Source organism: Phyllobates terribilis, unplaced genomic scaffold, assembly GCF_046119375.1.
Source record: "Phyllobates terribilis strain yellow unplaced genomic scaffold, ASM4611937v1 Scaffold_11__3_contigs__length_659146591, whole genome shotgun sequence".
NCBI lineage: Eukaryota > Metazoa > Chordata > Amphibia > Anura > Dendrobatidae > Phyllobates > Phyllobates terribilis.
This window is the reverse complement of record NW_027362771.1, coordinates 107,069,075-107,084,905: the sequence shown is the minus strand read 5'-3', so window position 1 is coordinate 107,084,905 and position 15,831 is coordinate 107,069,075. Positions and strand designations below refer to the sequence as shown.

At 41.8% G+C, this 15,831-nt stretch overlaps 1 protein-coding gene across 5 annotated transcripts in view; it reads left to right on the top strand.

The window, feature by feature from the left end:
- Positions 1-15,831, top strand: part of GFRA3 (GDNF family receptor alpha 3) — a 151,327-nt gene that overhangs the window by 114,783 nt on the left and 20,713 nt on the right. The window contains exons 7-8 of one of the 5 annotated variants that reach the window (XM_073651422.1): positions 3,331-3,449; positions 4,819-6,565. In XM_073651422.1, the coding sequence (XP_073507523.1) occupies positions 3,331-3,449; positions 4,819-4,848 (149 nt within the window). In that variant the 3' untranslated portion in view covers positions 4,849-6,565. Of the gene's footprint in view, positions 1-3,330; positions 3,450-4,742; positions 6,566-15,831 lie in introns of those variants that run through there. The other 4 variants (XM_073651419.1, XM_073651421.1, XM_073651418.1 and 1 more) reach the window with 4 other exon arrangements.

Genomic DNA, 15,831 nt, shown 5'->3' with positions numbered 1-15,831 from the left:
GCTAGGGAAAGACAAGAGAAGACTTACAACCAGTATGCTCCCGCTGTTCCCCTGGTACCCGGAGAGCAGGTCTTGAAGAGGAAGAGACGGCTCCACAAGTTGGACGACCAGTGGGAGAAGGACCCGTACACCGTACTGCCCTCAAGCCACGAGAACCCGAAGGTCTGTACCATCAGTAAAGACGGAGGGGAAACCACAGCCATTGTATCCCGGGACCACCTGAAGAAGTGCCCCGAACAACTGAGGAACCCTGAGGAGGAACAGGAAGACCATCGACCCGTGGAAGAAAGGGAAGATATGGTTAGTACCGTGCTCGGGGACTTCCCTCGGTCTTGGACTCAAGTCAATGGTGCAGTTGTGGTACCCGTACTCACCTTCCTCCAACCATCATCCCAAGAACCTACGGAGCAACGGGTAGAGCTGGAAGAGCAGCCGGTCCAGGAGGCAGAAGACTCCACCCAAGCGGAACAGGAGAATCCACCCTCTGCTTATAGTGAGCCTGCCGTACCCCTAGTGAGACAAAGAGCCGGTAGACAGCTGCCCAGTTTACCCTTGACAGCTCCTACACCCTGTAGTTCAGGGCCAGACAGTCAGCTCCGTAGGTCCACTAGGGCCACTAGAGGCCAGTTACCCGCCCGTTGGAGGATCTAAATGTTTAAGTTGTTTTACAATGTTTACCTGTTTATTGTTGCTTGTGTATAATTTTGTGTTTCTAGTTATTTTTAGGAAACCTTGGTGGATTTACCGGGAATCCTTTGTATATAGTTGGAGCGTAACCCAGGATGGACTAGAGACTGTTAAGGACTCGGGGTAGGACAGACCCCTACCTGGTTACGTCTCCCTGTGTTGGTGAAATGGACACCTTTGCTTTTCTTCAAAGACTGCACCCGGTTGCGGACATCCGTGACCATCTTATCGTGTTTCCTTATTGTATTTTATTGTTCTTTGATATACCTTGTTATACTTTTCAAAAAAAGTGTTTAGTCCCGGAGTACTAAATTTCACTAGGGGGGAGTGTGACACCCCAGGGGTCTGGTTGTCACAGTGATAGAGATATTACGTCTGAGAGCAGGTGGGAGGTCCTTTGGTCAGGGATCCTGTGCATGCCACACCTCCTGCCCAGCCTTGGGAGGGGAAGAACTTCCCCTGTATAAACCCGGGGCTGAGGCAGGGTTAGTGAGTCCAGGAAGAGTAGAGACAAGAGCAGCATAGGAAGCAGCAGAGTCACAAGGAGTCAGGGGCTGGCAGCTAAAGAGCTCGCCCTGACTAAGAAGATTCTTTACCGGACCCGGAGTCCGAGGCTGTGGGGACTAACTTCTACCCAGCAGCAGAATCCGTCAGGCAGGGGATGAAAGTTGACGCGCCCCTGGGCCTGTGTCGCGCTGCGTTGCGCACGCGGGAGCTTACCCGGAGCCGGATCTGTTTAGGGTTGTAGTCTCGTGGCGGTGACCCGGTCCGTGCCCAGGGAGTCAAACTGGACGGCAGTCTGTTAGCGGTAGAAAATGGTTGATGACTACGCCACCCGTTGAATGCAGCCAGGGGGCTGCTGCTGCAGGGCAGACCGCTGAGGCCGGTGGAAGGATGGTGCAGCGTGATAGTATAACCCCCAACGGGAGGGGTATGGCCTCAGGGCAGCCGACGTGGATGATGGGGGTAGCAGGAACCACTCAGAGACGGTATGGTAGCGTTCAGGGTCTTTACTGGTAACAACGATAGACCCTCCCGGAGTACTTGCTAGCGAACGGGGCCTGGTCAGTCCTTGAGCAGATGGGATCTCCCCTGGCCAGGCGTAGTTGTAGGCCTCCCAAGCTGACTGTACTCTTCTGGCTACCTTGCTAGAAGCTGATGTAAGTAGCCCACGTCCCTGAGTGTACCGTGTGGTGCTCACCCGTATGGCCGGTGACTCGGGGCCTTCTAATGGCTTCCGCTCCACGATGGCGGTGCTGGTCCCACGCGTGTGACCGAGCCTTCGGGCTTCTGGGCCAGGGGACCTGAAATCCCCTGCCTGACGGATTCTGCTGCTGGGTAGAAGTTAGTCCCCACAGCCTCGGACTCCGGGTCCGGTAAAGAATCTTCTTAGTCAGGGCGAGCTCTTTAGCTGCCAGCCCCTGACTCCTTGTGACTCTGCTGCTTCCTATGCTGCTCTTGTCTCTACTCTTCCTGGACTCACTAACCCTGCCTCAGCCCCGGGTTTATACAGGGGAAGTTCTTCCCCTCCCAAGGCTGGGCAGGAGGTGTGGCATGCACAGGATCCCTGACCAAAGGACCTCCCACCTGCTCTCAGACGTAATATCTCTATCACTGTGACAACCAGACCCCTGGGGTGTCACAGACACATATTTAAAGGGAACCTGTCATGTCCTGTTTTGCTACTAAATTGCCCCCAATGTCTTGTTAGTTATGCACATTGCATCACTAACCTTTTTATTTCAAGCAAAACGTTCCAGTATTTATTGCAAAAATCACTTTTTATACTTTGATGATTGCCCTGCATACCTTGTGTTTCAGTCATAGGGGTGGGGATCTCTAGCTTTTCAGTCATGGACAGTCAAATTCCTTTTCAAATTCTCCCCGCTCATCGCATTATAATACCTTCCCTCCACTGCTCCCTACGTCACCGCAATCTCCCAGCAGATCCCGCACTTGCACAATGTCCCTCAGCTTTCCAGGCATGCGCACTGAATCTGGGTGTACATTCCAGCTTCATTTCGTATGTGCGCATGCTCCGGAGCCGCGGAGAGTCAGTGTGGCAGGTGGGAAGACAGTGGCGCTCATAGAGTGCACACTCACAAACTATTATGTGGCCACTGACGCTCAGCGGCTCCGGAGCATGCGCACATATGAAATGAAGATGAGATGTACACCCAGATTCAAGCAAGAGATCCCACCCCTATGACTGAAACACAAGGTATGTAGGGCAATCATCAGATTATAAAAAGTGATTTTTGTGATAAATTTTGCTTGAGACATTTTGCTTGAGATAAACATGTTAGTGATGCAATGTGCATCAAGACAAGCAACAAGATATTGGGGGCAGTTTAATAGCAAAAAAGAACGTGGCTGGTCCCTTTAATACACTAAAAGGCATAGGTTTTAATCTGATCATGTTGTACATACATAAAGCCATGTGCACATTTATAACAACTATTATATATTTAGTCAATATATGTTCAATAATGTTGTGGCAATGGACTGGGGAAGTAGACATTGGTATGATGAATAGTTTTGATTTCACTCAGATCAAAATCATATAAAGTTTACTACTATATATATGCTGTAACTCTTATGAAACTATGAAACCTAATGAGTCAATAATTTATATATCTGCAGAAAAAGCAATTAACCCAGACCATAACCAGAATGTCCCAAAGACAGGAAATGATGACCAGCGAAGGTCTATTGATGATAAAAGTAGTCCTCATTTAGCCATCCACCCTGATGAAAAGCAGGTAAGACTTACTTTCTGTGTGCTTGAAGATAAGAGAATTATTTACATCCTATATTTAACTTTTTTTAATCCCCTTCCTTTTGTTATTTTATGCATACCAACATATAGATTGGAAACAAGGGATGTTTAAGGGGCTTTTCCCACAAACAAAGTAGATTTTAATCACTAGATCTTGGAATAATAAGTCCCCAATTGGATGTATTAATAAAATGTTCCTGTGCTGAGATAATCTTATACATGTGCCCCTGCTGTGTACTGTGTAATGGCTGTGTCTGACCATACAGGGACATGATCTGATCATACCTCATCTCCTGGACAGGGGAGGAAGCAAAAGAGTACACAGACAAGACAATATGGGATTGTAGAGGATTCTTTCTGTGAGATAAAACATTTTCCTGACTGTTTTACCTCAAAGAAAGAATCATTTGCGATCCCATGCTGTAATGTCTGTATGCTTTTTTGCTTCTTTCCTTGGCCTGGAGATGTGGTATGATCAGATCATGTTCCTGCACAGTCAGACACAGCCATTACACAGTACACAGCAGGGGCACATTTATAAGATTATCTCAGCACAGGAACATTTTTTATTAACACATCAAATTGTGTAACTTAGTTTTATTCCAAGATCTATTGATTAAAATGATCTTTGTTATTGGGTCAACCCCTTTAAACCCAGTCTCCAAGACCTCCCTCGGAACACAGGTAGCAGATAAATAGAGGTTTCTGTGCAACAAATTTCTTTTGGACTGGGACATGCCAAAATTTTCCAGATTGTTTATAAAAATTTGAGACAGACCCGGGAATATCAGGACTAGAGATGGGAGAATCAATTCACAGGACTCCGGTCCATCAACATGGTCAATAATCTGTGACCGCAGGACGGGAGGCCTGCAAACCTCCTTACCTCTCCGGCTCTTTTTGATTAGCCAGGTTGGTACAACGTCTGTGTGCGTGGCGCCGCAATGATGACGTAATGCCAGCCTGGCTAATAAAAAGAAGAGCTGGCAATGCCAGGAAGTAAGGGGATTTGCAAGCCTCCCATCCAGAGGTCACAGATTACTGACCTGGCCAATGGATCAAAGCATTACAAATTGATTCTCTCATCTCAACACAGGACTTTTGGCAACTATGTTAATTAGGGAGATCACAAATACAGAAATTATGTGTGTGTGGGGTGAATAAAATGTTACAGAATATAATATATAAAAGATAATTGTCATTGTTATAAGAAGCAGTACTGTCTGGCTTACACAACATTAGGGGTAAGGCTGATTTTAAAATACATGTTTTTCAGAACAAGCAGACAGCAGAAATGAATGATATGTCTGTGCTTCCCTCCAAGAAACAAATGTCTTCTGATCCATCATCAGGTGTTTGTGCTCCATCTTTCACACTACTGAGTCCAGCACTGTTTATGTGGCTGCTAAAAGTGGTGGCATTTATGTGACAGAAGAAAAGGAAAGCCAACAAAGTAACATTACAGCACAATAATCATGGACATGCTTGGATTGAGAAAATGACAGCTGGAAAACACACTGGTGTGTGAATTGTTTTTTTCAATCTTGAACTTAAAAGCTAAAAATGATTCACAAGGCAATAAGACTAGATGGTGTCAACAGCCAAAGACCACACACTGCAAAGGCTTAATGATCAGCAATCGTCTGGGGAGGACATGGGCTGATGAATGTTAAGCACCACGCGTGACATGTTCATTGGAGCTGTAGATGTTGGAGTGTTTCTTCTCCGAGAGAGCTTACAACCAGAGGTAACTAGAGTGTTTTACCAGATGCCTCAAAGGCAAAAGGGACACAGTCATGTGGATGTCATACTAGCTTTCAAGAGCTTTTCTTCCAGATACAATTGTCTGAAATAGATGAGTTGACCAATAATGACCAATCAAAAGATCTATTGTATATATAGGGATCGTTCTCTGGTACAGTCTTGGAAGACTCCTTGGTGTGTAAATTGAGAGTTTATGAGAAATCTTCAAGACACTACAAATCCTTTTTATCTGTGACTCCACGCCATTTGCATAGCTTCATATAAGTGAACACAGCTTTATTAAATGTATACACACCTGCTAACAATTGCAAACGTCTAGCATTGAAGGTGGAAGCATTTTACTGTGATTTGGCGTGAAAAGTATGGAAACATTTATGAAAACATACTACATTCCAAGAAGTTGAAAATCTGCTTTTGGAGGTAATTTGTGATGTCTAGATAGATCAGTTCCACAGCTCAAGGGTGTTGGCACATAAAAGCATTTCAAAGTGACAGCAAGTAAAGATCTGTTTATACCGGCCCTTATTAAAATTCACTGGCTTCAGACTGAGTGTAATAATAATTTGCCAGTGTAAATTAAGAAGAAAGATCAGCAATAAACTATAACACTGTTATTTATTGTGGATCTTGATTAATTGTGCCACCGTTAAAATCATCAAATTGGCGGCATGATTGGTTAATGTAAATACTTGTAGTACCATTTACATAAAGCATTGCTGCATAGTGCCCAGCTCTTGCTAAGCAACAGTAATGCTTCTTTCCTGGTAGGGCTTCAGATCATTTAAAATGACTTCTGAATCCATGATCATTCATACATGGTTTAAAAAGAAATCCCACTTAAAGGGACCTAGCGCAACTCCTGGCTGTATGTGCCCCTTTTAGCCAATGTAGAGAGGTCATAGAGGGTTGCCACCCCAGGTATAATGACAGCTAGCTAGGAGGAAAGTTGGCAACTCCTCAAGTTTTAGTTTTGAACACCCATCACACAAATGTTCTAGTAAAAATAGCGATTGCATTTGACTTTTTCAAGATCATTATTTTAGATGAGAGATTATTTTGGCAAACATCACTTTGCATAAAAACAGAATTTATTTGGGATTCAGAGTTAAAGTATGGAAAACTGTAATTTCTGCACCTAATGCATAAAAACTACTGGACGGCTTGTATCCACTTACACAATTCCTGTACCTGGTTTCCATCTACTGTTCATAACATAATTGGTAATCAAGACATATTAACACAGAACTCTGCTGAACACTATCTAAAGTAAGCTGTGCACTGACCTAATAATGTGTGTGTAAATTATTATATATGTGTAAAATAAAGTAACAATTTAAATATCCTGCAGGAAAGTGTCTAATTTGCTTATAAGGATAAATGTACATATGCTTTAAAGTAGGTTCAATGCAAGTTTTTATGTTATTGTATTGTCTCAGTATGTTGCAAGAATTTGTATCATATCTTCAGACAAGAGAAGCTTTATGATAGAAATTTAAGAGGTTGAAAGGGTTTACTTTTGCTACTTTTATTCCTGCGGCGTGGTTAGTATTGCTATTTTATACAATGCTATACAATTAAGAAAGCACATCTTGCAATTTTCAATTTGGACAGTAATACACAGTAATGCTGATGTACAGTACACAAAAATAGGGCTGCTCCACTGAACAGGTACATAATGCTGCAGCCTAATTGTACCACATTTCTGTACCCACCAACTAGCTTTAAAGTGTTTGTACCCAGTTTTTAATTTATTCCCTGGATAGGACATGACTTGCTGATCACAAGACGTTTGACTGCTGGGACAGCAATCGCGAGAACGGGTCTGAGCCGCATGCGCAGCTCTGCTCTATTTTTTGTCAATGTGTCTGCCAGAAAAAGTTGAGTGCAATGAATCACTATATTCAACAATACCTCCACTCCACTCATATGTCACTATGAAAAGCCCCTTTCTTGGGTTCATAAGTGGTTGGACCAACAGTAACATTTATCTATTTATCTATGTATCAAAAACTCACCCAGTTCTGATTAAGTGCCATGAGAAAACGGGACTGTGACTTACTATGACCAAGGGGAAGGTTTTGTCATGGAGGATTACACTTGTTAAAGTATATTTGTCCACTGAAGTTTTTTTTTTAATTAGACACAATGTTTGGGTGTATTTTTATGTTAAGGAACTAGTGTATTGTTATGTTATGGCACTGGTGAATCCCATTATTTCTCCGTGTCTCTATCCAACGTTCTCGGTTTCTCCTTACAATTTCAATATCCAAATCACTCCTGATATATGCAGAATATATCTGTGGCTAGTATAAGATAACCACTTGGAAAGCACTATCCCTGCAGCCTGTTTTCAGACTATCATGAAGAATATAGCTCCAAGACCAACCCATAGACTGTATACTCTACCAGAAGTCTAGTAAGGTAACTTTGAGGAAAAGACAGCAGGGAATTACATGGATCTATACTAGCTTGGATTACACTAGAAACACTGGCATAGGATGCCACTTTTATGACATTGGTTTGATAAATGACTGATCTGCTAGGTTTTCATCAGTTATCTCTAAATACTGTAAGTATGTTATTGTGAATTGGAAGTGTTATGGAGAAATAGCTCAGCCATGATGGAGGAGACCGAGCAAACTTACAGATTGAAACCACCAAGTGCTTAACCTCTTGGAGACTGTATTTTGCTACATAACTAACTATAGAGCTTTAAACTGCCTGGAACAAGAACTTTGTATTTTGAGCTCTATGAAATGGAATTCCATGGATGGCCAGCTGAGCATAACCTAATATCACCATGTGCAAAAAATCAACTGAAATATAATAATCACACTGCCACATGGATCTGAAGCAGGGAAAATTCTTTTTCTCAAGTGATGAATCACATTTCACTATCTGGGTATCTATTTGAAATATCTGGGTTTAGTGTATACTGAAACCAGACCGGTTGTTTTCAGACTTTTTATAGGGATTGAGCCTAGATGCTTATTCCCAAGAGTAATATTAATGTCACAGCATACAATTATATTTTAGACAATTTTGTTATTCCAACTTTGCGACCATAATTTGTGAGGATGCCTATCCTATTTCTGCAGGGTTGTGCCCCAGTGCACAAAGTAAGGCGCATAAAAACATGGGGCCCTATTCTTGAAGCAATTTAAGACCGTTTTTTATAGCATAAAAGTTCTTGAAATGTGCAAACTTTTTGCGCAACTCCTATTCAATGTTGTGCCCTTTGGGGGTTTTACACCAACTCCTCCAAGTTTTTGATCAGTGAGTGAAGTTTAGCAAAAGTTGTGTAGCCAGTACTACTGCCAGATGAAAGATGCACCAAATTCATTAAGAGGCACACCTTTCATCAAGACTGGTGTGCAGAACATTTTAATGACTGAATGCCATGGTGTGATGTCTTTGGTGAATGAACTTGAGTGGAAGTTAACAGCAATGACCTCAACATTATCAAATATCTTTGGGATGAATTGGAACACCAAGCCCAAGTCAGATCTTTTACTTCAACATCATTGCCTAATCTCATAAATACTCTTTTGGCAGAATAGACATAAAAAATACCATAGACACATTCTATAATATTGTGGAAAGCCTTCCCAGAAGAGTGGAGGCATTTATTACCACCCAAGGTAATTATTTCTACAATAAGCTCATAAAGGTGTGATGTACAGGTGTCCACATATTGCCATAAACCACTGATTCTCATAGTGTTAAGCATCCGCGAGTTGTTGATGAGGCTGTTTTGATAGGAGTACATATAAATATAAGTTTTCGCTACCCCATCTGACAGCAGTATAATGTAGGGGATGAGACCGTTATTCCAGCGATGTATCACTTACTGGACTGCTTACTGTGGTTTTAACAAAATCACTGTTTTATCAGCAGAAGATTATCACTAGAGGACTAGTAAATCTGGTGCCATGTAGACTAACCATGCCCCTACCACTGATTGGCAGCTTTCTGCCTATGCACAGTGTGCACAGAAAGCTGCCAATACATTTTGTGGGTGCAGAGCTCATTATTCAGACAACTGGTAAATCTGTAACAGATACAACCATTTTTAGGCTATGTGCCCACGATGCAGAAATGCTCAGGATTTTTTCCTGAGCGTTTCTGCATCTCCCTGGCAGAAAAAAACGCATGCGGATTGTACATGCGGATTGTACATGCGTTTTTCCTGCCAGGGACAAACGGATGTGAAGCGTTCTTCACATGCATTTCTGCATGCGGGTTGTTAAGCGCTTTCCAAGCGATTTTAGCATCACTTGGAAAGTGCTTGACAACTTGGTCACACTATATAAATCCATGCAAAAGGCATGGATTTATATAGTGTGACTGTAAAAGAATGGTAAAAAATAAAAAAGTAAAAATATACTTACCCTCCAATGGCCCACGCTGTCTTGCTTCACCGTCCTGGAGGACGCAGCGCGGGCCGCCAGAAGGTAAGTATACATTTATTTTTTATTTTATTCTTTTTTTTACAGCTTTTTTAACGGTACCTGGGTGTGGATGAGACTCTCCTCTCATCTACACCCAGGTACCATCCACACATTAGAATGCGCCAATTACACAAGTACAGATGCAGTCTTGCGGAATTGGCGCGTTCTAATGCAAGTCAATGGCGGCGAAAACGCAGCACTTCCGCAAAATAATTGGTAGTGCTGCTTTTTTTTCCACAATGATAATCTGCAGCGGAAATTACCGCAACATGTGCACAGCACATGTGGATTATCATTGGGGGACATGGCAGGCCTTCTACTATGCATTTTTTAAGCGTTTCTGCAGCGTTTTTGCCGCTGCAGAAACGCTTAAAAAACACATCGTGGGCACACAGCCTAAATCAAAACTGCAGCAACCATTAAAGTAAGTGATACATCTCTGCAATCAGGGTCTCATAGCTAATATCTGGTGACAGATTCCCTTTTAGAGGTGCATGTAAAATATGTCTTTACCTTGTGTCAGTCCAGGTATATATAGAAAGCACAATAGACATGCCCCCTTTTCTCAAGCAAAAAAGGGTGGCATGTCTAGTGTCCTGCAGTCAAATTCTGTTGGACATCTTAATGGATTACTACTGATCCAAAGAATGTATCATGTATCATGGGCTTCATTAACATGAGTAAATATACAGATGTGTTACTGTACTTTCCTGAAAGTTTGCTATAAATATTTGAACTGCAAAGAAAAAGTGTTGATGAAGTGTCATGGCTTGTGTATATACTTTGATAGAATCATTTTCTTGGCAGAAACAATGTCTGACTTAGGAAAATAATTGTCTTGTGTTTTGCTTATTTTAATGTCATACTGAATTCTAACACAAAAAAATGAAATCTAAATTGATCAATATTTGTAACTTTGATATACACTTCGATTGATGGACTCAGACATCATCAAATTTTTACTGGTGAGACCCCAGCGCAGAAAACTTACTAAGCCATGGCTAAGAATACACTCTGAAATTCTGCAATCTCTTATGGGATCACTCTGCTTATGAATCGAACAATGTATGTATTTGAAATCATAATATGTCAGAGTGGATGTTATTTATGAGTGGTGCAGTCTGAACCACAAATCCTATCAACCTGATCAACATTGATAACAATAAGAGTTGTAATTCATCAATAGCCAAGGTGCCCTTTCTTTTACTGTATGTGCTGGGAATAATGAAACCTGAAGGTTGAACCAGCTTTGTGAAGCTTTGAGGGATATACAATGTCTCCAGAGACAGATGTACATTTGTTGTTAAAGCTTATCCACAAGAAACTTTTCACAGTTAATACATCTGTTCCTCTGAAAAGACCACAGAAGGGGCAGACGTTTCAGGTTTGTACCAGATCACAAAGGTAATACAGCCTAAAAATATAAATTATAATATCTATAATACATATCTATTCAAAGTAAAAGTATAGGTAGGCTAATTCAATTGTGAGTTCCAGTGGAGGCACGGTCTAATGAGAGTGATTACAAATCTTTAGAATATGTTACATTGCAGGAGACTAGGTCAAAGCAAATGCCTTTAAAGGGGTATTCCAATTCAGATATTTATGGCATATTAAATGCATGTCTTAGAAGTGTAGGTTCCACCTCTGGTACCATGACTTTTCTTAACAAGAGGTTCCTGACTGTCCAGACTGATTAAGCTGAAAATAAACTGTAATGGTGACCATTATTGTGAGTGGCTCTTTTTACTTTTTATGAAAATCAGGTAAACAGACCCTATTCTCGTTATAGGTGCGAGTCCAAGATGTTAAAATTTGAGAGTTCTCAGTGGTTGATACCTTTTAATGGCTAACTGAAAAGATGGTAACAAATAGCAAGCTTTCGAGACTACTCAGGTCTCATCATCGTCAGTCTCGAAAGCTTGTATTTTGTTACCATCTTTTCAGTTAGCCATTAAAAGGTATCAAATTTCAATATTTTTCTATCTACTGGCTAACATGGTACAAACATTTATTTTCCAGTCTAAAATGTGGAATATTTATGGCATACAGGGGTCGATTCATTAAGACTGTCATTGTGCACAGCAGTCTTAATAAACAGGCTCAGTGGAGTACGATGCACATAAATCATTAGGAGGCTGGGGTGTAAACACCAAAAGGCGCAACTGCGGAATTGCACCAAAATATTGGCGTACACACCTTAATAAATCGGCCCCACTGAATCTAAGAGTACTCATTAAACCTGTTTTCAATATTACTATCTTAGCACTGTATAAAATATTAATAAATATAAATAATATATGTAACATAAATTCCTTTATTGGGTTTACAAGATATGGTGAAAAATCCCACATGTTTCTCAATACTTCAAAAGGTATAGATTTCATTTCTATAGAATAGTAGGACTATGACACATCACCCTAGATTTTGAGGAAGTTCTGACATTTGTTCCACACTAAAGGCATAGGATGATAGTTAAAATGGCTGACTACAGAAGGGACCCAGTTTTACATTTAAAAGGAACTTGTTACTTTATTCATGCTGCTCAAACCATAGGTAGCACCAGTCAGAGTCTGGATAAATGATTGCAGCCAGGAAGATTTTCTCTGAAATGCCAGAGCATATACAGTCATGGCCAAAAGTTTTGAGAATGACACCAGAATTATATTTTCACATGATCTGCTGGCCTCTGGTTTTTATTAGTGTTTGTCTGATGTTTATATCACATACAGAAATATAATTGCAATCATATTATGAGTACCAATAGGTTATATTGACAGTTAGAATGAGTTAATGCAGCAAGTCAATATTTGCAGTGTTGCCCCTTCTTCTTCAAGACCTCTGTAATTCTCCCTGGCATGCTCTCAATCAACTTTTGGACCAAATCCTGGCTGATAGCAGTCCATTCTTGCATAATCAATGCTTGCATTTTGCCAGAATTTGTTGGTTTTTGTTTGTCCACCCGTCTCTTTATGATTGACCACAAGTTCTCAATGGGATTAAGATCTGGGGAGTTTCCAGGCCATGGACCCAAAATCTCTATGTTTTGTTCCATGAGCCATTTAGTTATCACCTTTGCTTTATGGCAAGGTGCTCCATCATGCTGGAAAAGGCATTGTTGGGCGCCAAACTGCTCTTGGACGGTTGGGAGATGTTGCTCTTGGAGGACATTCTGGTACCATTCTTTATTCATGGCTGTGTTTTTAGGCAAGACTGTGAGTGAGCCGATTCCTTTGGCTGAGAAGCAACCCCACACATGAATGGTTTCAGGATGCTTTACAGTTGGCATGAGACAAGACTGGTGGTAGCACTCACCTCTTCTTCTCCGAATAAGCTGTTTTCCAGATGTCCCAAACAATCGAAAAGGGGATTCATCAGAGAAAATGACTTTGCCCCAGTCCTCAGCAGTCCACTCCCTGTACCTTTTGCAGAATATCAGTCGGTCCCTGATGTTTTTTCTGGAGAGAAGTGGCTTCTTTGCTGCCCTCCTTGAAACCAGCCCTTGCTCAAAGAGTCTCCGCCTCACAGTGCGTGCAGAAGCACTCACACCTGCCTGCTGCCATTCCTGAGCAAGCTCGGCACTGCTGGTAGTCCGATCCCGCAGCTGAAACAATTTTAAGATACGGTCCTGGCGCTTTCTGGTCTTTCTTGGGCGCCCTGGAGCCTTTTTGACAACAATGGAAGCTCTCTCCTTGAAGTTCTTGATGATGCGATAGATTGTTGACTGAGGTGCAATCTTTGTAGCTGCGATACTCTTCCCTGTTAGGCCATTTTTGTGCAGTGCAATGATGGCTGCACGTGTTTCTTTAGAGATAACCATGGTTAACTGAAGAGAAACAATGATACCAAGAACCAGCCTCCTTTTAAAGTGTCCAGTGATGTCATTCTTACTTAATCATGACTGATCGCCAGCCCTGTCCTCATCAACACCCACACCTGTGTTAATGGATCAATCACTAAAACGATGTTAGCTGCTCCTTTTAAGGCAGGACTGAAATGATGTTGAAATGTGTTTTGGGGGTTAAAGTTCATTTTCTGGGCAAATATTGACTTTGCAAGTACAGTAATTGCTGTTAAGCTGATCACTCTGACATTCAGGAGTATATGCAAATTGCCATTACAAAAAATGAAGCAGTAAACTTTTGAAAAATTACTATTTGTCTCATTCTCAATACTTTTGGCCATGACTGTAGTATAGTTAAAAGTTTTGGCTGGGGACCATAGCCAGAGATGAGACTAGTTGGGTACTGCCTGAGATGAGACTAGTTGGGTACTGCCCAAGGTGGTTTTTCTCAGGTTACTGACAGGTCCATATTTATTTATTTATTTTACTCACTTTTATTAATTCCACAGCACTTTACAGACATTATGGGCACTGTCCCCTATCACTGTGTCTTTGGAATGTGGTAGGAAACTGGAGAACCTGGAGGAAACCCCTGCAAACACGGGGATAACATGCAAACTCCTTGCAGATGTTGTCCTTGGTGGGATTTGACCCCAGGGCCCCAGTGCTGCAAGGCTGCAGTGCTAACCACTGAGCCACCGTGCTGCCCACATATGGTAGAGATCTGTAAATCACTTGGAGCAGTGCTGGGAGAAGCCAGCCGGGCCGGCATTTCAGATACAATTATGTCTTGTTGCATTCATTCAGTCAGGCTTGGCTCATGCAGCCTGTGATAAGGGCAACATGAATCGCGCACCACGCTCCTTTTAAGACAGGCAGATAATAAGGTGGCACCAATGGCCAGGCTTTGCAAAGCTGCTTTTGTTAATATCTACTTATTTTACTCACTTACAGTTATATGAAAAAGTTTGGGCACCCCTATTAATCTTAAGCTTAATGTTTTATAAAAATTGGTGTTTTTGCAACAGTTATTTCAGTTTGATATATGTAATAACTGTTGGACACAGTAATGTTTCTGCCTTGAAATGAGGTTTATTGTACTAACAGAAAATGTGCAATCTGCATTCAAACAAAATTTGTCAGGTGCATAAGTATGGGCACCCTTATCATTTTCTTGTTTTAAATACTCCTACCTACTTTTTACTGACTTACTAAAGCACTTTTTTGGTTTTGTAACCTCATTGAGCTTTGAACTTCATAGCCAGGTGTATGCAATCATGAGAAAAGCTACTTAAAGTGGCCACTTGCAAGTTGTTCTCCTGTTTGAATCTCCTCTGAAGAGTGGCATCATGGGCTCCTCAAAACAACTGTCAAATGATCCAAAAACAAAGATTATTCAACATAGTTGTTCAGGGGAAGGATACAAAAAGCTGTCTCAGAGATTTAACCTGTCAGTTTCCACTGTGAGGAACATAGTAAGGAAATGGAAGAACACAGGACAGTTCTTGTTAAGGCCAGAAGTGGCAGGCCAAGAAAAACATCAGAAAGGCAGAGAAGAAGAATGGTGAGATCAGTCAAGGACAATCCTCAGACCACCTCCAGAGAGCTGCAGCATCAACTTGCCGCAGATGGTGTCACTGTGCATCGGTCAACTATACAACGCACTTTGCACAAGGAGAAGCTGTATGGGAGAGTGATGCGAAAGAAGCCGTTTCTGCAAGCACGCCACAAACAGAGTCGGCTGAGGTATGCAAAAGCACATTTGGAGAAGCCAATTTCTTTTTGGAAGAAGGTCCTGTGGACTGATGAAACCAAGATTGAGTTGTTTGGTCATACAAAAAGGCTTTATGCATGGCGGCAAAAAAACACAGCATTCCAAGAAAAACACTTGCTACCCACAGTAAAATTTGGTGGAGGTTCCATCATGCTTTGGGGCTGTGTGGCCAATGCCGGCACCGGGAATCTTGTCAAAGTTGAGGGACGCATGGATTCCACTCAGTATCAGCAGATTCTTGACAATAATGTTCAAGAATCAGTGATAAAGTTGAAGTTACGCAGGGGATGGATCTTTCAGCAAGACAATGATCCAAAACACCGCTCCAAATCTACTCAGGCATTCATGCAGAGGAACAATTACAATGTTCTGGAATGGCCATCCCAGTCCCCAGACCTGAATATCATTGAACATCTGTGGGATCATTTGAAGAGGGCTGTCCATGCTCGGCGACCATCAAACTTTACTGAACTGGAATTGTTTTGTAAAGAGGAATGGTCAAAAATACCTTCATCCAGGATCCAGGAACTCA